This window comes from Phaethon aethereus (genome assembly GCF_964289735.1).
Source record: "Phaethon aethereus genome assembly, chromosome: 14".
Lineage (NCBI taxonomy): Eukaryota > Metazoa > Chordata > Aves > Phaethontiformes > Phaethontidae > Phaethon > Phaethon aethereus.
The window spans coordinates 18,267,022-18,292,749 of NC_138590.1; the positions used below are offsets into that span (position 1 = coordinate 18,267,022).

General features: G+C 44.6%; 2 protein-coding genes across 4 annotated transcripts in view; one reads left to right on the forward strand and one right to left on the reverse strand.

Annotated features, from left to right (window-relative positions):
- Nucleotides 1-11,422: 11,422 nt before the first annotated feature.
- Nucleotides 11,423-18,332, forward strand: SKP1 (S-phase kinase associated protein 1; the record flags this gene model as incomplete). The annotated part of the gene is made up of 5 exons (XM_082006167.1): nucleotides 11,423-11,519; nucleotides 14,024-14,097; nucleotides 15,333-15,476; nucleotides 16,162-16,302; nucleotides 17,065-18,332. 5 exons carry the CDS (start codon nucleotides 11,423-11,425, stop codon nucleotides 17,098-17,100), a joined length of 492 nt encoding a protein of 163 aa, XP_081862293.1. The 3' UTR covers nucleotides 17,101-18,332.
- Nucleotides 18,333-19,667: 1,335 nt separating this feature from the next.
- TCF7 (transcription factor 7) overlaps nucleotides 19,668-25,728 on the reverse strand; it is a 75,189-nt gene continuing 69,128 nt past the window's right edge. Inside the window, exon 11 of one of the 3 annotated variants that reach the window (XM_082006107.1) lies at nucleotides 19,668-23,692. In XM_082006107.1, coding sequence (XP_081862233.1) covers nucleotides 23,392-23,692 — 301 coding nt within the window. In that variant the 3' untranslated portion in view covers nucleotides 19,668-23,391. The remainder of the gene's footprint in view (nucleotides 23,693-25,728) is intronic. The other 2 variants (XM_082006108.1, XM_082006109.1) reach the window with 2 other exon arrangements.

Below are 25,728 nucleotides of genomic sequence, written 5' to 3' on the forward strand. Positions count from 1 at the left end.
CCGCAGAGCCCCCGAGACCGGGGCTGGCTGCTGCAGCAGCCCCTGCCCGGTCGGTGACGGACGGGGAGCGCTGCCTGTATAGGTGGATGTCTCCGAGGTAAATCAGCGCGTGTGTTTGTTGGCTCGTGCCGGATTGTTTCCAGCCGATGACATTTGCACACGCTTTCAGTCCCCCTGCTTCGGATGCTTGGGCAGCGTTACCCATTTTAGATGTGACAATACCCTAGGAGGGCACTGGACACACGGGCAAGTGAAGGCGGACAGAGCTGGTTACCTGGTTCTTCCTCGTGTGCCTGGATGATACGAGTAAATTCTGCCTTGGGGGAAAAAGGCAGTGAGTGTACATATTGCTGATGAAAGCTTAGACATTTCCTCCGCCTGTATTTGAGTCTGTCTGGAAATGTTAGTAGAGAAAAGATTTCTGAGCGTTACTGGTACCTGCTAATCCATGTTTTCATGTCCTGCGTGAGGGATTTTCTTTTTTCGTTCTTTAGAGCAAACTTAAACCCTGAAAGTCATTCTAATAAAGTAATTGTGTGTTAAGAGCTTGGGACAAAGTCTTTGCTCTGGCAATTTAGAAATACAGCCTGAATCTTAGGCAAAGGATTTCCTCATGCAGAATACAAAAACAAAACTGTTACGCAAGTGCTAGGTTTATTTTGGGCCTTTTTTTGTAGTACAATAAACACATCCCTCTGTTTTTGCCCTCTCACCCCTTCCATTTCCTTAGTCATACTGGAGCGCAGCTCCTGCTGTTGGAGGAGCTGTGACCTAAGGAGCAGGAGGGGGCTGAAGGATAAATGCACTTGTTCATTCTGGAAAAATGGTCTGTAAGAAGAGGCAGGTGTGATCAAATCACAGTTTTGGATTTCAAATTAAATACTGCTCCAAATTCAATTAATTGAAGGTGTGGCTCCACTCCACCACTTCCTTATACACCTGTCACACATGTTTATCACTTACTCTTTAATTGCTGCTGCTTTTCTCTATGCTGAGCACTCCCAGAAACTCGACATGTTTTAGGAGGTTTTGCATAGATTAAAGCAAAGTTACACAAGAGAAATGGCTTTTTAGTATTCTGTGGGTTTTTGCAATCGTGTGCTTGGTTTATGTGAGCTTAGACTTCTGGAACAAGCAGTGGTTCTTGAAGTCTCGTAGAATGCGTCGGGTGCCTTCCGCCTGCTACAGTGATCACTACACGGAGTATTTGTTCTCTGCAAGTTCCAGGAGAAGGTTGGAAACAAACTGTTAACAGAAATCTTTCAGTACCTGTGAATAGACTAAAAAAGCCCTGCAGAGTAAGCATTCATGAGTCAGCCTACTGTGGTTTTATAAAAAGTTATTTCAGTGCTCTAATTCATTTGGCTGTGCTCCTTTTGGATGAGAATAAAGGCAAGCTGCTCTCTTGAGCAAGGGACCAGAGTTCCTTGGCATATATACAGGAAAAAAAGGCTGATACAACACTTTTGGTTTTAAATTAAGCAATGCTGCATGTTTCAGGCTCTTAAAACCTGTGCTGTTGCTTAAAAGCTTTATTTTTTAAGATGGCTTGAACTACAGCACCTGATCTCTTAATTGCTCTTCGGTGAACAGAACTGCTTTTGGATGAAGATTAAACTGATTGCTCCTAGTGTATAAAACGTTAATCACAACTAGCACCTAAATATTATATATACATAATTAGCCAGCATTTGGGAAACATGAAACCAGGTGAGATGTAATAGCTTTTAGAATAAGAGGGCACTGTGGTGCTGGAAGAGGTTAACTAGCGAGGCTGCAGAATACTTAGTCTTGGAAGGTCTCAGGACTGGCTAGAAAAAGCCACAGCCGAGCTGGTACTGGTGCTAGTGCCGCTTTGGAGGGAGAGCGAGGTCCCTTCCAGCTGATGTTTCTGTGTTTAAAACAGCATCTTGCTGGGTTACGGTACACGAGGCTCGGGATCGGTGGTTATCCTACTGACTCATTGGTCAAAAACTGCTGTGAGGCTGTTAAGACTTCAGTTGTGGTGTGTAAAACATCAGCTAGAAATAAACGGGGGGGTGTATGTGTTCCAATAGCTTCAAACCAGCATCGGTTTGTTTTTGCTGACCTTGCCAGCGGCTCCATCATGCCAGACTACGTCGCCCTGGACTGCTGTGGGAAGAGGAGCAGCACCATTAGGGGAGAGTATCCCGATGAAAACTTGTGGGTAGGTGCTGCTGGTGAGGAGTCCATTTTGCAGATACTTGTAGCATTGTATAGGGTTGTATAAAACAAATTAAACCTGTGGTATTTGGTTCTCTTGTTCACTTCTGTATACATCTTCCTCACAAGATTTCCCCCAAGTGCAACTGGGTTGTTTGGTTTTTGGGGGTTTTTTGAGTGGTTGGTTGGTTTTTAAATTTTCATTAAATATTTAAATTGTTTTTAAATGCGTAATCCAGAAAACTGAAGTGCTGAATTGTCAAAGAGGAGCGTACTGTTTAAACTGATAATTCTATGATCGATGGGGCTGAAAGGCTTTAGCCTGGCTCCCAACTGCCTTTATTTTTCAGGACTTTGAAAACACCCTCCACCACCCTGCCTAATCATAAAATGTGCTGGGAAAAGCCCTTCTTTATCAGTGCAAGAGTGGTCAGTGACCACTGCTCTCTTCTGCCTCCTTATTTTATAAAGAAAAGGGGGTGGGGGCTGGAGGAGCTTTGTCTGAGAGGATCCTACAGTGTTCACTCCACGCTTGACCCACTTTGCAGGCAGCTTCGCTCGTTTTCCGCCGTCGCGTTTGTCCTCAGGGAAGGGGAACGCAGCCGGCCGCTGTGGCAGTGGGGACCCCTGCCCAGGAGAGGGGGTGCTGTGGCTCCCTGGGAGTCTGTTCCTTCTTTCTCCTCTCCAGAAAAGGCTGGTGATGGCTTCTGTGTTGTCCATGAGTTTATCTAGCTTTAGCTCAGCCACCTCAAAATGGCACTGGAGTGTCCCTTTTTCTCGGCAATCTCTTTTTAAAATGCTTTGAAGGAGCCTGACTTCTGAAACACACTATATTTATTCCCATGGACTTTGAAACCTCAAAGCAACTGCTTTTTTTCATTTGTGGTGTCAGACCCAGCCCAGAATAATCTGCTTTTTGGACTTTGAACAGCTGCAGGGTCGAACAGCAGTGCTGTGCAACCCTATAGAGCCAGCCTCGTTCACTTACTCTCACACTCGGTTATCAAGGATATTCACAGTTTCATACATTGCCGCTTAAAGGAGTTCTTAAGACCATTTAAAGCAAGTTTAACTACTTTCACTCGGTTCAAGGAACGACTACGAGCGCATCCCTTCGCGGACGAGCCCTGCTGACCCTGGAGCGAGCCCCGGCGCCACCGCGTGGCTGTGCCCCGCGTGTCCGCGCCGTGACTGGCCTCGGCAAGGCTCAGATACATGCGCTCTCTGTAACTTGGCAGCCTAAACAGGCCGGGGGTGGGTGACTCCCACCCGGCAGCATCTTCCTCAGCAGGACCCACATGATCCGAGCTTGGCTCCCTCAGAGCAGTCCCGACGACTTGCGGGGATGCTGGGGCACAAGCGGTACGGAGATGGGTCTGCTGAGGGGGGTGGAGGTGGGGTGAGGATGAGGTTTGGAAGTAGATGCTGCAAATACGCTCAAGGTAGATGGGTTTCTATTTTTAATCTTCCCCCCCCCCACTATCTTTAGTTTTCTAAACTACCTTGGCTCCCTGAGGTTATGAAGGGGAATATGGGTGGTGTTAGAGGAAGAAACAGAAGCAGATAAAGGAAAAAAAAAACCCAGAACAGTTGGTGTCTGCTTGACAGGGCTTGGTTATTGACTTTTGTCTGTCTACCTGTGTTAATTGGACTCTCATCCAAGCACTGGGCTCTGCCATCCACCGGCCTCTGCCACCCACCGGCTGGTGTTGCTGGGATGAAAAGTGACACCTTCTCAAGGATGCTCCCGCAACACAAGCTTTGATGAAGTGGAAACATAATAATTAGCTTTTTCCAGAGTTGTACAGAGAACAAGAATTTTCCGCTGCTGCTACGTTGTTGCAAGATTGCTTAAAAAACAGTGGCACAGGCCTTTGAGCTCAGCAATGTCTTTCTACCATCTCTCTCACATGAATAATTCTGGTGTTTTCTGGTTTAACCCCAGCCAGCAACTAAGCACCGCACAGCCGCTCGCTGGCGGGGTGGGGGAGAGAATCAGAAGGGTGAAAGAAGACCTGTAGGCTGAGATAAAGGCAGTTTAATAGGGAAAGCAAAAGCCACACACGCAAGTGAAGCAAAACAATGAATTTGCTCACCGCTCCCCATTAGCAGGCAGGAGTTCGGCCACCTCCAGGAGAACCAGGCTCTATCACGTGTAATGGTGACTTGGGAAGACAAATGCCATCACTCTGAACGTTCCCTCTTCCTCCTCCTTCCTCCAGCTTTCTATGCTGAGCGTGATGCCGTATGGTGTGGAACATCCCTTTGGGCAGTCGGGGTCAGCTGTCCCCGCTGTGTCCCTTCCAGCTTCCCGCGCACCCCAAGCCCCATTGCTGCCAGGCCCAGCATGAAAAGCTAAGCAGTCCTTGACTGCTCAGCAACAGCTGAAAACATCAGTGTGTTATCAACATTATTTTCATCCCCAATCCAAAACACAGCGCTATACCAGCTACTAGGAAGAAAATTAACTCTACCCAGCCAAAAGCAGGACAACACTGAAACAGTCAGTTAATTTTTCTTTTTAAACTTGTTGATGTGGCTGTTTGTTTTAAAAATGTTCCCCATCTTTTGTATTCCTGGGGGAAAAAAAAAGAAAAAGGAGGATTTTTGCAGTGTCTCATCCTCCCTTGGATGTAGGTTCTTGTTCAGATTGGATGGTCAGACCTTGCTTTCCAGCAAATTGTACCCAGCTCTCTCTGCTAGAGCAGCTGTGCTCTCAGACCATTGAGTTCAGCCCTCGCCAGCCCCCATCCCTGTGGTTCAGGGAATCCAGGCTGAGTTCTGTGAAATTTATGGTTGGACTCGATGATCTTAAAAGGCCTTTTCCAACATAAATGATTCTATGACTCTTAAGTTTTCCCAACTTGTTGAAAGAGCAAAGTGGAGATCTCTCAAACCTGGTTCTCGTTAGGCTTTGACAATCCTACATGACCCTTGTGGTATTGAAAAATAATCAGTAAGTTATCGCCATAGACTCTAAAAAAAACAACCACCCAGTTTCTCTGTAAAAGTGGAGAGTGTGAGGTGTTTTGAGGGGTGGGGGGCACAGTAATTTTTGCCTGAGAGAAAGAGCCAGGAAGAGAATCCAAGGTTGTGGAGCAGATGCAGCGCTGTGTCCGGGAGGCTGCTCCCTCATGTTCAGCGTGTTAAAATCCCCTTCCCCCCGCGGCTGCGTCGCTGCTCAGCTGGCTTCACCCGCAGCCCAGGGATGCTGCAGTATGTAGGTCAGAGCTCTTCTGGATCTGGTAAGCATTAAATCAAGCTTGCACTGATCTTGGTTGCTCCAATCCTTTCAGTTATTTGCTTTAGTGTTAAGCTTTTCTCTTCCTCCTCTGGGTTCTTAGTGGGAAAAGGCCCTTAATTGTAATTTATCTGTGGCTGATACATGGTGCGATGATCTTTATGGCTCAGGGTGGCGACGCTTCAGTTTAGGATTGTTTGCATTGCAACGATTACCTATGTGCATAACAATTGAAATTGGGCCACCCATTTTTTTTTTAAATCTTGTTCTTTGCCTTGCAGCTGTAGTGAAGGATGGGTCTTTTGTGTTACTAATACTGACTTACTCACAGGACCTTGGCTATCAACGTTAGAGCAGCTGCTTTTTCACGACAGATAACAGAAAGCATCTGGACTAGCTGGGGAGGTTCATTGTATGATATGTAGGGCACAGTGGGAGGTGGCCGTCATGTTATTATAAAATATCTATGACAGCCGTCTGCTACTTTTTTTGGGTGTGGCGTGTTTTTCTTGTTCTAACTTTCCCAGACTTCTAATTTGACAGCTAAATTCAAAGTCCACCGTAGACTGAATTTTCTCCTTTAGAAAGCTATAGAGAGCTGTATCAAGTATAGAGTAGTATCACTTTGAATTAATATTCATGCACAGATCATAATGAAGCATGGAGCTTAGCCTCCTGCCTGATCCTAGATTTTATTAGATTTCTCTTGTGCAGAGAGCAAACCCCATCTCCCCTCTGCTGAGCCTGATTTGCAGTCTGAGAGCTTGTGCTTGCTGATCGTGAGCCAAATCAGAAACCTTCATCTTTGGCAACATCAGGAAAGGGGATTTAGGTTTCCATAGCCCACCTTCTGTCATTGTCTGATCCCCTAAACAGAGGAGTTTTAATATAAATAAAAAAAAAAGAACAGTTAAGGAAAATCAAGGCAGTGTTGTTTCTTTTTTTAGTGCAGTGAATATGATTCTCAGCATTGGAGTACAAGATGGAGTGATTGAGGAACGAGGTAAATGTGATGATAGTACACTCAAAAAGTCACACTAGGCATAGTCTGGAGGCTTCACACATCTATGTATGTGGGAGAGAAAAATATGGTAATTAGGTCTTAAAGAATGGTGAACAAACAGCTTATATAGTTCCTAATACCAGAATCTTTGAGGAACCTCTGTTAGTGTCAAAGTCTGCTGTAAAAGCATCACCTGACATCTTCAGATGATCGCTCAGCTGATATGAAGAGTTTTACAGGAGCATAAGAGCAATTCAGGCTGGAAGAGACCACTGAGGTCCTCTGGACCACATTCTGAATTTAGATCCATCTTCAAAGTCAGATCAGGTTGCTCAGAGTTCATCTTCAAGTGTGCTGTGACTAAGGAGAGGCTCAGCGTCCTAAAGCCCATGAAACAAGGTTCCCAAGTCAGGCAGTCATCTCCAACAGTTCTTTGGAATTTATATAGAAACTATTTACGTGACATGACATGATGTAGAATAGCCTTACTGTTACTTGAGTTCTAAGAAGTTCTCCCTGGCTGAGAATCTGTATTTGAGTCTTTCATCTCTCCGGAGAGCCAGCCCTAACCAACAGACTACAAGGAACACCATCAACACACTCTTAGTATAAACTAAACCTGCTCCTTGCTCTGTATTAAATATTATCTAATATTTGCAGTCTCACTGGTTATGTCACTCAGGTAGAAAACTGAGGAGAGAAAGACAACTTCATGCTTCCGTGACTAGGCTACTGTCCTGGGCTGTGGACTCTGAAATGAGCAAAGCAAGCATCTGAACTGAAGATTTCTGAATCTTGGAAGAATTCTTTATGTTAGAAAGTATTTTTCTAGTAGGTGTGACTGTCATTTGGTCAATAAGGTGTGTGGTGCACAGCCTGGGACCCTCTGGAAGGCGAAAGCTGTGACTTATGCTGTGCCTGTGCTCTGCAGTGCAGTGCTGTTTCATGTACCAGTCTGCTTACAGGTGACCTGGCTATGTCTGCATTGAAGTGCTGTGAAAACATACTTCGGTTCTAAAAACGTTTTTAATTAAGATTTGAAGTAAAGCAAATCATCATAATCATGGGTTGTCACTGTGTAAATATCTTAACTACTTAAAAGCCACTTTGCTGTGAACTGCTTTGGCTGTGTTTCAGTGGTTCCCAGCTCCTAGTCCGCTCCTCCGCAGCTGGTGTCCAGCGATGCTTTAATGGGCTCCAGCCACTGGCAGAACTGTAGCTGCCTAAAATTCCCGATGGGATCTGGGGCAGGTGTTCAGGGATTGCTAGTTAGACCTAAATCCGCTTCCAGCACTGTGAACTGTCCTGAGCTGTCGCTTAAGAATTCGCACTTGAGGAGAGAAACCTGTTGTTGTAACAATTTGAAATCAGCCTGTTTTTCAGTGTAGCTTTTCAGCTGCTGTCTGAGGAGCTGCTGAAGGTGGCATTTCACTGTATTTACCTGAGACGCTACCACAAACAGAAGCAGCCTTACCCAGCTCCCTGCTTTAGGCGCTCCCTGGGCCTCGGGCTTTCTCCCCTGAAACCCCGCTAGAAGGAAAACACCCAACGCGGGCATTTTGTGACCAGCCTGGGTTACTCTCCGTTACCGTTTTTAAGTAGACACGGTGACAGCCGTGCCCGCTGGCCGGTTGTTTCCCCAGGAGGGCACCGGGCGGGCCCTCAGACACCACAGGCCGCCCGCCGCACCGGCACCCTTCGCCATCACGGCTGGTTTCTACAGGGACGCCCCGCTCCTCGTCACGGGCGGCGGCAGCGGATGGCCCCCAGCGCCCTCCCGCGGCCCGGGTCTCGCCCCCCGCCTCCCTCACCCGCAGCACTGGGCCGAGGCCGTGGCGGCCCCTCAGGGCCGCGGGGGCGGGGCGCCGCAGCCGTTGGCCCGCGCGAGTCACCCCCGCCCATTCTGCGCCTCTTGGCGCGGCCGAGCCGCTGCCCGAAAGACCCGACGGCCACCGGTTCGCCCCCCCGCCTAGTTTCGGCTACGCTTCCCCCCTCCTCACCCTGTGGAAGGAGGCGTGGGCCCGTTTTTTTTTACCGTAAGCCTCGCTCCGCGCCGTCTGGGAGGCGGGGCGGCGTGTTTTGCTCAGGCGTTCGCGGCGGGCAGCCCGGCGTTTGAGGGGCAGAGAGAGGCGGGTCCTTCCTCCTCCCCCCGCACCCCTCCCGCCGTATAAAGTCACCGCCGCAGTCGGGCCCCAACAGCCGCCGCTGCCGCCAGGTCCAGTCAGCGCGGAGCCGGACGCTGCTGCCTCCTCACGGTAAGGCCTGCGAGCTTGAGGGCCGCCCGGTGCCGGCGAGGCGGGGATACGTGCTCGAAGGCGGCGGCTGGGGCTGTGGGGCCTGCTCGGTGGGGGGAGTGGGCCCGGTCTGGGCTGTGGCGGCCGGGCTGCGCGGTGGTGATCTGTAAGGGACGCTGAGGGGGTGGGCCGAGGTCTGAGCTCTTCCTGGGCAACGTGGGGCTGAAACACCCGTGGGCGCTTTTAGGGGAGGTGAGTGGGGGGCGCTGCGTGGGGAGGTAAATAAAACGGAGGCGCCCCGGGCCGCACGGCACCTGCGGAGCCGGGCCCTCCCCGTGCGGCTGTTGGGCTGCTGCAGCTCACCCCGCGTATCTCTTCGTAGCGGGGGGAGCGCTGGAGCCACAGTGCAAGCAACGCGTCTCAGGTGTGACTTTATTTAATAAAATGCAGCGTTACACCTAGTGACATGGAGGAGTGGAGGGGGAAGGAGCAGGTATCCGTCCGGAATAGCTCAGGGAGGCGTGGAGTTGCCTAGTAGCGCTGTTCTAGATGGCTGAGCTCTGTGTTTCAGGCTTATACATGCAAATTACTGTTGTAATTCAGGTTTGTTTTTTGACTAGCTCCCAACCTGTTTTGCTGTTGTTGAATAGAGCTTTTAGGACCAGTCTGCTTAGTCACCCAGTTATGTTGCTATCCAAGGCTTCTCTATTTCCAGACTTGTATTGCAGTTTGCTAAAAATGACTCCTTTTTTTTTTTCCTCCTTCCAGGAGACTGAGCTCTGTGGTATAAAAATAATGACATTTGAATGAAACCCTGACCTGTTTTCAGTGATAAGGCAGTAGATTAACTTCATTCCATCTGACTCAAGGCTTTAACAACAACCTAAAGATCTTGATAAAAGTGGATTTGGGCGATACAAGGGTCTCAGCGCAAGCATTCTTGTAGGGGCTGGACTCTTTAAGGCAGCATCCCTGTCTCTCTGTGTCTGTTGTGCAGCATTATGTAATCCTAGGCGCACGCCCAGGAAGGCTGGCCTATGAAGCTGGGCTTGTTCTTGGGTGTTCCTGGACAATCACCGCAAGAACAGATGCATTAGATCTGAAATGTATGCCTAGATAATTTTTTTCAGAGCATCGCTCAAACTACCAAGTCAGACCTATGTTTTAATTTGAATTTTATTTTTGTGGATGTGTATATATACATATGTTTGTGTCTTTGGACCAGTCATGACTGTGTCCCTCCAGAACACCCATCTTAATTAGAAGTAGTGCTGTCATATAGGGTTACATTACTGTGTAAACATTAACTAGCTACTCTCTCTGCCAAATGGCAATTAAAGCAATGAGGACTTCAAGCTGGTGTGAGCTGCTTAATAATATGCTTTGGCTGGCCTCCATTGGACTGGGTTTCTTGCAGTACTGTCAGGCTCAGCCATGCTGCTGAGCTGCAGGAGGCATTCAAAAAGAGGTAATGTTTAGTTTGCTGGAAGTGGTCTAGCAAATTCAATTTCGGTAGTTCAAGTACTACTGAAGGAACTAGCATGCATAGCTCTTAGGTTTGGTGGGGGAAGAGCATTTGAAAATTAATTGAAATTAACTTGAAATTCTTTGTTCCTAGAGCTTCTCTTTACAGTGCCTTGCAGGCTGTATTTATAAAACATATTTTAGAGATCTTTAAGCAGGTAAGGAGGGGAAAAAAAAAAACCTGCTGCAATGGTCTGCTAACAATATTTTGAGTGGTGAAGGACCTTGTAACACATCCTACTAGTTTGTTGAGCATTGATTTATAAAACTTATGTGGCCAGGGAGTTATGTTTCTCATGTCCTTCAAGTCAGTTGGTTCAAGCGCAGTGATACCCAAACAGACTTTATGTGTAGTTTCAGGCAGATGCTGTAACCTACTAGCTGCTGTGTCAAGTGTATTGCTTCTGGGTTTGAGTTGTTAAATACCTGGAAAGATACGTTCTTGTGAAGTTTGATTATTTTTCTGCTAGTGACATCTTTGAAGTCTGCTGCTTTTACTTATTGTAGGTCTTATTACAGTTTGTTTGGAAAACTTTGTTAGAATGCATAGTCATCTCAGTATTTCTTAATGCTAACAAAGTGCTGATCTAGCTTCCTACTTTGTAAGACTAGTAGCTTTTTAATCTCTTGAGAAAACCAAGCACTTTTCTGGAGGAAAGCCTTTGATCCTGAGTAACCTGTTCTGTTTGACTCTGGAGTAAGGGAGGCTGGACTAGACCCTGTCTAGAGGGGTTCCTTCCAACCTCAATTTTGTGATCCTGTTCCAGAGGCTACATTTGAAAGCTGCTTTTGAGATCTGACTTCATTTGAGTAGTCCAAGTGAGTAGCAGTTGTTTGGCTCTGAAGACAAGTAATGTTTTGGAAGTGTTGTTGAAAGTTAATTCAAGATAAAGATAGCTCTAGTGTTGCACTGTTAAAAAAAACAAAACAAAAAAACCCCCACCCCAAACACTATTGACTAATGAATTTTGTGTGTTATGCTTTAGGATTAAGAAAAATTCTCTTAAATTGGTATTAGGCTTCTTTCTATCAATCCTTGTTTCTTAAGCATGAGGATTAATGAATTTAGGCCTGTTGATTCAAGTGGTGAATAATCTGGGCATGCTTTATGTGGCACTGGACTATCTGCTGTTGGTAAGCAGCAATATAAATAGTAAAGGTATTTACATATTTGAGTTGGCTAAACTTGTAACATTTGCTGAATATTGTGTAGAAATAACTGTCCTTCTCTTGCAGATGCCTTCAATTAAACTGCAGAGTTCAGATGGAGAAATCTTTGAAGTTGATGTTGAAATTGCAAAACAGTCCGTAACTATAAAGACTATGCTGGAAGGTAAGTGTACAAAGCCTGAGGATCGCTAAGCTCTTACAGAGATAGCAGCGTATTCAAGGAAGCCTCTTGGACAGGAATTGTGACCGAAGGAGACAAACTAGTACTGTGCTGAAAAAGAATTCCCAGGCCTATGAAGCAGCTTGCTGTCTTATGTCAGAACAGCTGGAACAATTGCTGTTGCAGCTGAAACTCTGTTTTGGGTGGATGTGCTCTTGCAAAAAGCTTAAAGTTTAGACCTCTTGTTAAAGAGCACTTACAGGGAGGCTAGTAAAACATAAGCACCCCGCTGCCTTGCCTACAGCCTACTTCAGTTTTGCAAAAGTTAAGCAAACAGAATGTCTAATAATATTAAAAGCTAAGTTTATTTAATGATACAAACTAGTCCTATGATGTAAGTATCTTTTAAACAGGGTGGGAGATCATAAACTAATGCAACAAATAAAGAGCTAAAGTGAAACCTATATTGTGAGCTTATGGATGCAGTTAAATTATTTGGGACAAATACTCAGTTCTGATCTCCTGCTGACATAAATTTGAAACAAAAGAACTCGTGGCGGGGGAGGGGAGATCTGCCAGATGGCTAGGATACAGAGCAAACTGTGTCTAATCCTGCTAGTGCAAATCCTCATTGTTTACTGGTGTGTTTTTTCCAGTTTTTGGCTGTATTCATGAATTAACTTTAGGAAAAAAATCTTTTTGTAGATGTAGTTAAAATTATATTCTTGGGCCTAAATCTTTGTCTGGTTGTGACACCTCATCCGTAAGGACAATAAAAATAAGGTTGAAATACTCCAACTATTGAACACTTTCATTCTGTTAATAAGATGCTGTTGAACATGACTAGCAACATGAGTGGGAAACACAGTAATTGGTTGCAGTACATTAGGGAGCACAATTCTCAGTTTTCTCATGCAGGAGCTGTGTCACTGCTGGTGTTTAGTGACACTCAGGTGTTGATGAAAGGGAAGTTACACATGGTAAGTGGTATAACTAGGCATCATAAACTAGCCTTTTACTAATCTGGGTAAAAACCTGTCTCCCAGTACAGATGAAGTGCATTTGCAGTATAGCTGGCTAAACATCATTTAATGAACAATGTTTTGTGCATCAGGTGGTGCAGCTGAAAGGGGAAGAGCTGAAAGGCAGGGTTGTGTTGAGCATCATGAGAGCACCAAGTATCAATTTTCAGGCTGTTTTGGAGGTGGTGGGGACAAGTTGAGCAGAGTTGACTAAACTTGAGATACTGCTTGAATTATTTCCCCATACCAACAATTTTGGACTGTCTACTTGTTACATGAGTATCTGCCACCAATATTCAAAGTATGCATTCAAAGTTTCCAGTAATTGTTGACATATGCAGTACTCTTTAATGTCAGCATTTTAATTTCTGAGTCTATGCAGCTATTCGAAACAAAAAGCAGTACTAAGTAATATCCCACTAATAACAGTAGTTGACATGCCTAAATACAGAAGTACATGCTATTTTAATTGTGCACAAATTTGATCAGTGATGATGGTGCGACAGTCATCTGTTCTTAAAAGTTCCTTGGTGATATTGAGGCTCATCTGTGCATACAATGAGTGAAGGTCTGTGTAGTTACTCAATTACATAACTAATTACAAGATGTTGATCTTTGACAATTAGGGTGTCATCCAACTGTTAGCATTTGTGCAATAAAAAAAATTGCATATTCTCTAACCAAAGATATGTAATGTGGTATTTGTTCTGTGCATCAAGTCCAAATTTTAATTATGTTTTTCTCAAGTTTTATTGTGATTCCTTAATCATGTCAAGGGAAAAAGTGACAAACTTTATCCAAATATGCCCTGAGCATGCTGATGAGCTTTTAAAACAAGGAGTATCAGAAGCATGCTTTATAAGTGCTTTTTTGATTGAAGGATTTGTGCTGCTGCCTTAGCATGCAAACTTCTTCAGCTGGTAAGAGTCAGTCCAAGTGCTTCAGAGGCCAGATAACTGGCATCTCTATGCCTACAGTATTTACTGCTCCTGTGGAGGACAAAATGTTGTCTCTACTTCCCACAGTAGATCTGAATTCTTACTAAATAATAAGTTGAATGGGAGATGTCAGTTGGAACACTTTGGTTTAACTTGTGAATTGAACTCTCGACAGCGATAAAAATACATAAATATTTGTTGTCTGATTCTTCAACATATCCTATTCCCAGAACACTGAACTAGCAAGTTCTGCTCTAACAAGTAACTAACTGCTTAACTGATGGTTTGTTGATGCTCTTATTTGATGACGTAGCCTTATTAGCTACTTAGCCTAAACTTGGTATAACCTAGTATGTATAATGCAGCCATGACTCCACAAAGCCTCATCAAAGCTTTCTAAAAGCTTCTGACTTCACTGGTTAGAGATCCTGTGCTACCAATCCATTCAGCCTCAGTGTTGTTAAAATAGTAGAGAGTTGGTGAAATGGCCCAGTTGAGAAAAGAGTGCTTTTGCCTGCCAACTGCTTAGTCATCTTTCCATTTTTAGATTTGGGAATGGATGATGAAGGTGACGATGACCCAGTCCCTCTTCCAAATGTTAATGCAGCTATCTTAAAAAAGGTAAGATGCTGAAAGCAGTAGTGTTGTATGGCAGTAATGAAATGTGAAATTCATATTGGAGTTGGATGTTATGAACTATTACGTTAAAGATACATCTCATGTGCTAGCTACAAGCTTAAGCTATTTGAGGTGTGTGAACACAGGCATCTAGGGTATCTGAACACTGGGGTGAGGCTGGCAGGCAGGTAATGGCAGAAGAACTACAGGGGTGACCCTCTGGAACAGCAGCTGGAGGCCAGACAGGCTTCCTGAGGTATTGAAGTGGTGCTGGACATCTGTGCACACTAGTATTTCGGGGCATTAAAGCACTAATTTTAATTGGGTTCTGTGAATGAAGGTGGCTGTTCACAAGATCCAAATGTTAGGAGAAAGGATTAAGGGACAGGCAGTGATGACAGTAACTGGCAGTAGCCATGCCTGTGTGGCAGTTACAGTGCTTAAGAGACACTGTGCACACTCAGTGGTGTTAAACTCTGTAATAGAGCGTGATTATTGTTGAGTCGAGTGAGAAAAGTATGTTGCTGTCTTCTAAGATGCTTTTTGCTCTGAAGTAGAAAGTGTTGTGCCAAAATAAGCACTGGACTGTTTTGGGGTAAATACAGGTTTAGGAGTTGTTTCCTAGTGAATGTACACATCAATGACTTCAAACTTGTGAAATCTTTCGGGTTGGAAAAATGGAAGAGGATTTTACTTGCAGTGGATCCCTACTTGTCTTAATTGTCTGGGTGATGAGGGTGGTGGTGGTTGTTGTGGGTGTTTTGTGTGTGGTGTTTTTTTTTTTTAAAAACAAGCTTGGGAATGTGCAAACTTTTGGCAGGTGAGCTTTGTACTGTGGTGAACATGTCCTGCTGGCAGCTATTACCACTCTACACTCTTCCCCTACGTAGTATTCTACTTAATAAGAACTATGTTTCTGCAAACAGAATAAGCACTGCAAAATGAGGTTTAGGTTTCCTTTCTACAGTCCTGTGTATGTTAGCACAGGGTTTAATAACTTTGCAACAACAGCAGCTGGCTTTTAAGATTGTAAGCAATTAACTAGTTACTGTCTCGGATGGGATTCTTGAAGGCTGTTGTACTCCAGGATTGGTATCAGTTATTCTAAGATAAAAATAATTAAAATGTTCATAAAGGTTTCTAATACTAATCTAGCCAAAAAGGTACAGTTCAGGTTATACTTGGGGCCTAATGGGAGAATCATTTTGATAACACTTTAATATCAAAACCATAATTAGGTGATTCAGTGGTGCACCCATCACAAAGATGATCCACCTCCTCCTGAGGATGATGAGAACAAAGAAAAAAGAACAGATGACATCCCTGTGTGGGATCAAGAGTTTCTGAAAGTAGACCAAGGAACGCTTTTTGAACTTATCCTGGTAAGTATGTTCAAGAAGTAGGACTGTGCCTGTGAAGTGTGCTCCATTACTGCACTTTACAAATAGTCTTTATGCTTCTTGAATAACTTCTGCGTTGGGAGAGGGGGATGGAGGGGAGGGCAAGTAGTTCTGGCAGTTACTGGCTGAAACTGTTGAGGATGTTAGAATGCTCGTTAACCTAGTGCTAGGCATTAATCTGTACTTGCTCATTTATCAATTAGTATACTTTTCTGAATGTGGAGCCCTACATCTGTGTCTATTCTGTGGCTCTTGAGTTTTAGTTGAGGGCTTATTAGTAGAAATGGAGTTCTGGAGATCTGCGTACAGCAGATCTAGCTTTGACTTTTAAAATTTGTCCCTTGTGTGGTACTGTGAACCACCATTACTTGTCTTGGCTAGTTAACAGCACTTCAAGGCTGAACATCTCAGATGTTTGCAGGCTTCTGAAAGCGTTTTGTAGAAGGAGGAGCAGGGAGTTGTGTGTCTCATGGTACGAACGACTTTCCCTTCTGTTTGGCAAGCAAGTTTTAGGTAGTTAACTTCAAGGTTTTAACTAGAAGCTTCTCAAAGTGGAGGTGATCTGTTTGCAGTTACAGTATTCCACAATTTCGGTGTAACTTTGGTAGTACGTCTGCAGGGGCAGAATATTGATATGGAAGCTTTAAATTTGGGAACTCTTTCACAGGCTGCAAATTACTTGGACATCAAAGGTTTGCTTGATGTGACATGCAAGACAGTTGCAAACATGATCAAGGGGAAAACTCCAGAAGAAATTCGCAAGACATTCAATATTAAGAATGACTTCACTGAGGAGGAAGAAGCACAGGTACTTGATCTGGGTTTAATTACAATTTTGCTGGGTTTTTTGTGCTGAATTATTGTGTATCACTTCATAATTTTAATGTGTGATGTAACTGATTTGTTAATGATAAATGTGAACTAATGTGTCAGCACCTCTAATTGGGTTGCTACTAGTGCAAGACCTTTCAGTGTGTATGGTATTTGCAGCCCATTACCTAAACAGGTCAAACCAAAGCATATTGACTTCCTAGCTCAAATGTGTGTCTGGTAAGCATGTAGGATTGTTTGTGGCAGCCTTACTTTTGCTGTTTGGGAGCCGTAGTAAGAATGCTGAAGATGCATTGTTGCATTGAGGCTAGAAAGGTAAGATGTTTGCATTCTTGTCTTCACCTCATTGATTTTAGAACTTGAATGACAAACCAACTGCAAAATGGCAGTTGGGAAAGATCAGAACAAGATGCCTTGTTCAAATACAAAGGCAGTGAGTTGTACTCTTTAGTTTGTCTTTAGTGCTATATCGTGCAACAAGCAATTTGGTCTTAAGCTAGTCCATCTGCTTTACTTGGTGGAAAAAATATGTTTTAATCAAATCTAGGCATGAGAAATACATTTCTTAGTTTATATTGATAAACAGGTCAGTTTGGAAGGCTGACAAACCCTGCATAAAAAATTAAAGCTGCTTCCAAGTTTATGCCTTCCTGCAGTAAGTAATTCTGAATGCTTATGGGAATTTACAGCTAACTTTTAGAAGTTCACTGCAACATATTAATAGTTAATGTTCTTTCAGGTACGTAAAGAGAACCAGTGGTGTGAAGAGAAGTGAAGTATTGTGCCTGACTCTCGAACACTGTAAGGATTGTTCCAAATACTAGTTGCACTGCTCTGTTCATAATTGTTAATATTAGACAAATGCAGCAGCAAATGAAGTTGTGTTAGCAGGATATTGTTCCCTTTGCATGTGTAGTGTTTTTTTGAGTACAAATTTAAATCTTCTGAGTTTTTACTAGTGTAATTGGATGTCTTTTTACTTTGCTCTGCAGTGAATAAAACTGAACTAAGTGTGGCTCCTGTATGGAAAGTAGCACTTAAGGTTATCATTTTCATTACACTTTTAAACTATAAGTCCAGTTACAATGCTAAGGATTGACTCCATTGTAAATAAAACCACCTATGACTTCTTCCTCAAGAAGAACAAAATGCTTGTATTTACAGGGTATCGATAGCTTCAGAAAGAAAAAAAAACTAGAATGTGTCTTGGGGAACTAGGTAAAGTAACAAAAATACTGGATTTCTTGCAAAAACATCGTGGGGACAATTAGTGTTACTTAAAGCTATATAACTTTCAAGATGGTTCTTGTCCTGCATTTAAAAAAAAAAAGAAAAAATATTTGACCACTTTATTGTCCTGTTAGTCTTGCCTTTATAGACTAGTGAAAGATGTGACCTAGAACTAAGCAAGCTCCTGACAGTTAAATTTGAATACTTCTACCATGTCTTGAAGACCTGCCTCTAGCTGGTAGCAAATGAGAAGTGTGTTGCTTTATGCACAGGATGGTTTGTGTTTTTATACATGTTACTGTTAAAAGTGGAAACCAGGTTTGACCAAAAATGACTGACATTACCAAAGTTAATATTATTGACCTGTGCATGCCATTAGTGGCTGGTTTTTAGACAATTTTAAACAACCCTTGTGATGTAGCTCTTTAAAACATGGTTTCATGTGTCCACAGAAAATCTTATGCCTCTGTATGTGATACTTCAGCTTGTAGAGACTTAATTATTGCATACAAAGCTAATGCAATATCAAGCTTAACTTTGGACAAAGCCACTTGCAACTAGTTAAACAGTGACTGGTTTTCTGATTTTTTTTTTTTACAGTTCCCTTATAGGGAGTAAGGGATGGTTGTGTGGTAGATCTTTGAGGTGTGCTCTTAGCTTGTATTGCATTCCATTCTCTGTATAAACCTTAGAGTAGAGTGAACCTTAATAAACATACTTATCTCACTTTAAATATCAGTGTTTCACTTCTGAATTAATAAAGGGCTTTTAAACTTTTGTTTGCAAATGGTTCTAGTTATTTGAAACTAGACAATCTTACTGTCACTTACTACCGAGTGTACAAATAACAGCACTGAGGCAGTGGCTAACTGGAGTAAAGTAGATGTAAAGATTGTTACATGACTAATGCAAGCCATTAGTCAGATGCAGTGGGCAACTTCACTTGAGAAGTCAGAAGTTAAATAGGAAGCAATCCTGATGCATGTATTTTTTTGATGGCTTACCAGCTTTTAGCTAATCTTTGATGTAACCATTAAGGAAAACATTCATAACTTACTCTAAAACAACATGCAAACCCGTGCTTTGGGTGCAGGTGCTGCTCACACCTGCTTATTCCTGAGGTTGCTGGGCCTGCCTCTGTGCTGGTGTGCATGTTACATGGGCATATGAGATACTACATTGTCAGTGGGCATAAAATACTCCAGCGCTTGATCTGGACATCTGATGGAGCCTTTCCAGTATCCTGTATTGCAACCAGTACACCTCAGTTGAAAAGTGCTACTAGAGAAAATGATGTTCTGATGACAACTTTTTCTGTGGCTGTATTTGTACTTTATTCACCTTATCCTGGATTCTTAGAAGAAATAAATCCATCTGGGTGTGGAGTTAGCGTTCCAGAATAAAGTAGTTTCATCCTTGGAGTGCTGTGTTGCTAATATAGAAGCCTATACTGTAATTGTGTTCCATGGCTGACGCCTATATAAATTCCTTTAGGTGCTCATCATCAGACTAGGATCCATGTTTGTTGGCAGCCACTGCCTTGCATGATGCCTTGCTATGCTGTAGGATGAGGAAGAGACAAAGACACTAATTTGTCTTCCTCATTACCTTGCTTCTACTCTGTTTGCCATACCTGCATAAAACACCTGTGACCCTGGGGTAAGACTTGCTAATTATTTGAACAGCTTGCCTTAAAACATAACCCTTGGTGGTCAAATGCTCTAATGGCAGAGCTTCAGCAGAAGCTCCAGGGTTGTGCGAGTTGGCTATTGATACTGATGAAAGTGTGGACGTATAGCATAGCAGCGTGCAGAAGAAAGGGCTGGCCTGGGTGCTCAAAGCACTATATAGCTTTGAGAGATTTTAATATTTTTAGTAGTCCTCGTAGTTAGAGAAAAGCAAGTTTTATGGAATCCTAACAAATCCCCCTGTAGTGCTCTCAGCTGTGTACTTTGAAATTCATGAAGGAGGGAAGAGAGCATCTAGTTAAACTTCATGTTGCTGTTTAATTTGTATGGTGCTGCCTTAAACACTTCTTTTCAAGTCATGGCATGATCAGAGAGAGCTCTTCTTGGCTAAAGTGCTTCAATGAGGTAGGGAGAGGGAAGGCAAGGTGTCAGTTAGGAGTGATCATGTAAAGGCATCTTTTCTTAGTCTTGGTTTACTATTTCAGTCTTACCCATTGAAGACTATTAGAAATTATTCTAAGAACTATTCATATATACATACACAAATGCTGAAGGAAAAAAAATGCAGGAATCTTCTTGAATTGTAAGAAATAGTTATTTGACAGTTTGACAGGATTATAACTTCCAGTGTCCTATTTTGAATAGCCAGTCTGGCAATTACTTTATTTATAAAGCTATAAACATATTTTGAACATAAAAGCCAAAAAATACAAACTCAATGAAGTAAAAAAATTACAACAAATGATGGATAGTCATTGGACAAATGAAAGTACAGCTGCAAAACATTTATCCCTGCTACATACATACAGTGGTTTTACTTGGTTTAATGAAGTGGTACTTCCATGACTTCTACATTCAAACTTATTTCAGGAATTCAAATGTGTATTTCAGGAGGAGTTGAAATTGCTGTAAAAGAACTAAAAAAAAAAAAAAAAAATTGTGGTGATAAACACTTAAGGGCAAAGTTTTCCTTCTATTAAAAAAAGTATTAACACAAAATAGTAACACTTCATATAGCATTTCTAAAGACACTTTTTTGGTATTAAGTAACTTTGTTTTGGCATTGTTATCGGCCATGGGCCATGTAACAAAAGTTGGTCATGCTCACTGTTTTGTCTGGAAATGGGCAGCTTAAAGTTCTCTTATCTTGTGTGTTTTGGGGAAGGAAGGAAAAAAAAAAAAGTTTTCTCAGTTACACCATTATAAACTGACCATGTCCCAGCATACCAAGCAGATATTTGGGGTTCATACTGCGGTAGCTGAAAGCACGGGGTAAGGTCTGGCCGTAAACCTGTACATGCAGAGCACAGGCTGGGAATGACGTTATGTCAGAAAACGGGTGTAACCGCTCCGGCTCCGCGGCTGTGGAAAGGCTGCCGTGCTGCGGATGCGCGAGGAAGGGCTCCCGCAGAGGGGCCAGTAGGTTTCCCTAAGGAAGTTTTGCAGGGATCGGATGGAATAATGATGAGAGGAGGCTGTGATGCAGATGGGCCGTTGCCGGCCAGCGCACCCTGAACCAAGGCAGGCCTCCACGGCACCGCAGAGGGGCCAGAGGAGCCTTGAACTAACGGGGGAAAGTCCCAGTGAACTCTGAAACGGGTGACGGCTGGCCGGCGTACGCTAGCGCGGTTTGGTCCTTGGTCAGGACCCACGGCTCAGTACTGGTCAGGGCTCCCCTAAATCTCCTCTGGTGTTACTTAGCCACATCTGCTTTTTCTTTTCTACCTGCCTTTGCTTTACTGCTAAGTTACGTGTTTCATCCAGCCACGAGGCACCACTCGGGTATTGAGTTGTGCCGGCTTTACACCCGGTGCGGAGTCACGCTAGGCCGCTGTGGCTGATTTTTCATCTCTGCGTTGACAGTAGCTGACGCTTCTACAGCACCTTACATCAGAGGGTCTCAGCGTGACGAATGGTGAGCAGAGACATAGCTTTTTTTTTTAGGCAATTTTTTTTTTTTTTTTTTAAATCAAGTGGTAAGAAGAGGCTATGTCAGATCTGGGAAGAGTCTGCTGAGTTCCTCTGTTTGGCACTGGTGCATGCTGTTGTCTAAGGTTGCTAAAATAATTTAAAAACAAGCGTTTTGCATGTTGATCTAGTGCTATATAATTAACCCTCTGAGTGCAGTAAGTCCATGCCTAAGTGTCGCAGTTGGCAGTCGGTTCAGGTAATGCTGCTTCTCTTAAGAGTTAAAACGATTGCTTCAAACTTTAAAATGACTTTTTTCAAACTTTTCAGGTTTGTGCACGTAGCTTTCATTCAGTGCTTCTGAAGTTACATTTACACAGGAGAGGAATAAAGCAATAGGTTTAGATCTTCTAAACTAAAACTAGAAATTAAAAAAAATCTATGCTACTGTAAGCAAAAGACCTAAATATAGGGAGTAAACCCAAAGCTGCTCTACAGGCTAATCAGTTGTTTTTTTTTTTTAATTTTCAATCTTTGATGAATAAACTTGTTTAAAAAGTTATGTTTAGTCCAATGTAAAAAATTAGGGTGTTTTTGCGTTAAGAAAAAATATAAAAATATTTTGTACATTATAAAGGTCATCTTAAATTTCTTGCAGTTCTACAATAATATTACTACATAATCTGTATTCAGTACTCTAAAACCTATTCTGTAAAGTAGGAAAGAATAGACCCCCTTCCTCCTGTGTGGTGTATTTTTCTCTTCAGCAGTCTAGAATATATTTCTTTCAAGCAGGAAAAAAAAAAATCTGCACTGGACTAGATTGTGGTCTCTGTGAGAAGTCTGTAAACCTGAAGTAAATCAAGAACTTGGATTAATTTGGGATTTACATCAGTTCAGGGAGATCAGAATCTGTCCACAGTGTTCTCTGTTTATCAAGTTTAAAATATAAATAAAATACCAGAAACTGGCAAACGTTTTTAAGCTGGAGAGAATATGTTAATGTTCGGCATCCTCATGGGAGTGGAGGGAGGATCTTTTAGAAAAAGCTAGAATAAGTTGTTTAAAAAGTTAAACACCAAATCGCAAAAAAAAAAAAAAAAGGTTCTGATCTTGCTGAGGGTACGTACAGACGGATGCCTGAAGCGAAGAGCGGGGTAGTGTGCCGTCCTGCTGCCAGGCTGCCCCAGGGCCGGGCAGAGCTCGCCCCTCTCCTCCGCCCCGGCTGCTCGCGGAAGGCGGCTCGTTGGGACGGCGCGGTCCTCGCCCCGCGCTGGGCCTGCCGGGGCTGCGGGCTCCCCCTGCGCCCGCCCGCTGCTGCCTAGGTGCAGAGTTGGGTCGAGGCCGTAGTAAGTAGCAAACTGATTTCTGAGGCTTTGCCCAGCCTATCGGGTGAGATTTCTGGCCATCCACGTCCGCAGCGGACAATTCCTAACGGCAAGGGAGACCCTGCACCGAGCCATCGACCGTCAGGCCTTCCAGCGGCCGGTCCGAGCTCCTTTCGCTGTCAGGTTAGTGCTCCCTTTTCCTCTGCCGCGCTGTACGCTCGCGGAATGGGACCCGTCTGCACAGCTGTAAACAATTATCTTCCTGTTCTCAAACAAGAAGTTTAAAAAATTCACCTCGTCAGTTTAAATATTTCATTTCTCTATTATCCGGTCAGATCAGAAAGCTAGCGTCACTACATTTAATTTTCAGGCATAAGGGCTTCTAAAAAATGCTCCTATTCCAGCTTTTCCAGCTCCATGGTGTAATGGCTACAAGAGGTCTGTGAGTGAGCGACTGCACTTTGAAGCATCTCGGAAGGGAGTGGAGCCAGTGTTAGATTGATAGCATCTACCATCTACTGCAGCAAGCCAGGGAGTTCGTCTCTGCTTTCTGCCATACTTGAAGGTTATGCAGTAAAAAAAAAAAACCAAAAACCCAAACAAACAAAAAAAGCAGCACAGGGCAGGGACAAAAGGCTTGTTTACTCATCAGCACTTTAAATTTTGGCAAGTACTTATTTTTTACCTTTTTTTTTTTTTTGAAATCATTTGTCTGTCTTTAACCCTCACCCCCTCAAAAAAAACCAAACCAAAACCCACATGAGTTTTCCAGCATCCTTAAGTCATCCTGTTGCCTAACTTTGCACATTTTACAGTGAGATGGAGAATTTGGATGGGCCTCTGGTCCTTTTCAATGGGCAGCGAAACCAGGTTGGGAGAGAGCGAAGCGCCCAGCGTCCTGGCCAAGGCGGACTATGTCCCCGTGGAGGCCAGGCTGTATGCTGGGGACTCTGTGGGCGCAGAAGAGGACCTGGCGGTCGGTCTGGAAGAGCAGGTGGCGGTTTGGAGGTGAGCGGAGACAGGGAAGGGGTCGGGCTGTTCTCTGTGTGCGGAATCAGCGGGGGCTGCGAGCTTGTCTGAAGGAAAAGCAGAGGAGATGCATTGGAGTGTGTCCAGAGGAGGGGGAGGGGAGTCTATAGCACTTCCATCGGAAGAAACTGGGCTGGCACAGCGTCCTTCTCCTTGTAAGTACCGAATGCACTTCTTTTTCCTCCTAGGAACAGTGGAGAGAGTTATCTGTGAATACAGGGCGAGTTCACGGTCAGACGCGAGACGCGAGCGGGGGACTCGCCGCCCGCCCCGTTCATTCACCGCGACCCCGGCCGGGCTCGGCCTTCTCCCCGGCCGGGGCTCGCCCTCCACCGCGGGGCGACCGGCGCCGGGCAGCGGCCGGTGGCTGCGGCCCCGCTGCGCTTCGCGGTTCCGCAGCGGCCGCCAGGCGGCGCCGTAACGGACTGCGCGGCCGCGCACAACCGGCGCTGGCGGCGCCCGGCCCGCGGCTGCCCCGCGCTGCCCCGCGGCTGCCCCGCGCTGCCCCGCGCTGCCCCGCGGCTGGGCGCTGCTGCTGCTGCCGCCGCCGGAGCGCGCCGCTCTGGCAGCGGAATTCAAGCGGAAAGCCTTCACCCACAACATGCAGAGAGGAGGTCGTGAGGACAGTAATAAAAACAAAAAACCCGATAAAAAAAAAAGTAATAAAAAACAGGAATAAAAATTAAAAAGTAATAAAATAATTGTAATAAAAATAAAAACATTGAGAAGAAAGAAAATAATAATTAAATCATCAAAAAAAAAGAGGAAAATAATCATAAAACCCAAAACAATAATAAAAATCAAAATAAGGAGGTCATTTCTCAGCAGCCCAGCACTACTGCCACCCTCCAGGCTTCCCCACTCCGGGAGGGCTGAGTGGGACGAACGCGTTCTGAGTTCAACACCAAAAATGTTCCCTCGCCCCACTCCGCTGCATCAGCTCACGCCCGCCTGCTGCAGCGCACACGGACACACGTGTGTGCGCGGTGTTGCAGGGCAGGTCGGCTGACGTGCCAGGGCACGGGGCCAAGGTGCAGGCAGGCGCCCGGCAGACGGACGGGGTGTGGGGTGCACGGCATCGCTGTGGTCACGCGCTGCCAGGACGTTGCCCTCCACACCATTTCTGGCTTTTCTCCCTAAGGCAATGCAGGTCAGCCCAAACTCTTAAGGTCTTGAGAGCGTCTTTGCCTGTGGCCCATTTCCTAGCACTTTCCTCAACTTGTGCGGCATATGTCATCTGCTTGGCTCTTCTTTCTGCAGCGAAAGCCTCTCATCTCGGCCATCTCTGCATCTCAAAATACTTTATATTCATTCCCGACTCAGTGATATGGTTGAGTTGAAAGTGCTCAACAGAGGGTCAGGAAGAGGGAAGAAAATGGCCTGGGACCGGCTGGATGAAGACTTGGTCTGAGGCTGCCTGAGGTCCTGCTTTGGAGGTTAGACTAGTCCTGAGCTCTTCAGAAGACTTGATGGTCTGCGGAGGGTAGGTCACCTTTTGAACTGCTAACTAACCTAAGGAAAAAAGTAGCCCTGACAGTGCTACTGTTCAGGCTTCAGCCCGTGGCTTTCCTGGGCATGGAATATTTGCTGTGGTCTCTGCCTTAGGAAGCAGAGGTACAAGTACAAAATGCAACGTAGACACTGGAGAGAAAGATTAGGCAGAAGAAGGACCTGAATGAACCTGTAACTATGAAAGACTCAGTTCCACACTTCCCCCCTGTGGAGCGTGACAAACAGACTTACTAACAAAAAGGGTTTTTTACAGAAAAGTACCCCATCGGGGGCAACTCTCCTCCCCTAGCCCCGCTCTTCTGGTAAGAAGCCTGCTGGGACCAGGAAGATCCAAAAGACACAAGCAGGGACCAGCCTCCCTTCACCCCCCTGGAGAAGACACTCAGGTTCCCCACTCATTCGTATGTTATGATTTGGGGGTCTCAAAAATACAAATCATACATCGTCCTTGCTGTAACTGGGTCTGGGCATGATTTCTCTGCACCCCTCGACAATTCTGCTGTTTAGTATCGAAAACAGGAATATTTAGCCCAAGTTCCAGTTGTCATCTCATAGGCCCAGATTATTTTAACCACTCCTGGCTATGCAGAGTCAGTCCCTCGTGCTGTCTCATGCTGAATTAACACGCTCCGTGTTGAGCTGGTTTTCCTTCTCTCCATGAGACAGATCCCTCATGTCACCTGCTACGGGTCCTCGAGCATCTCAGTA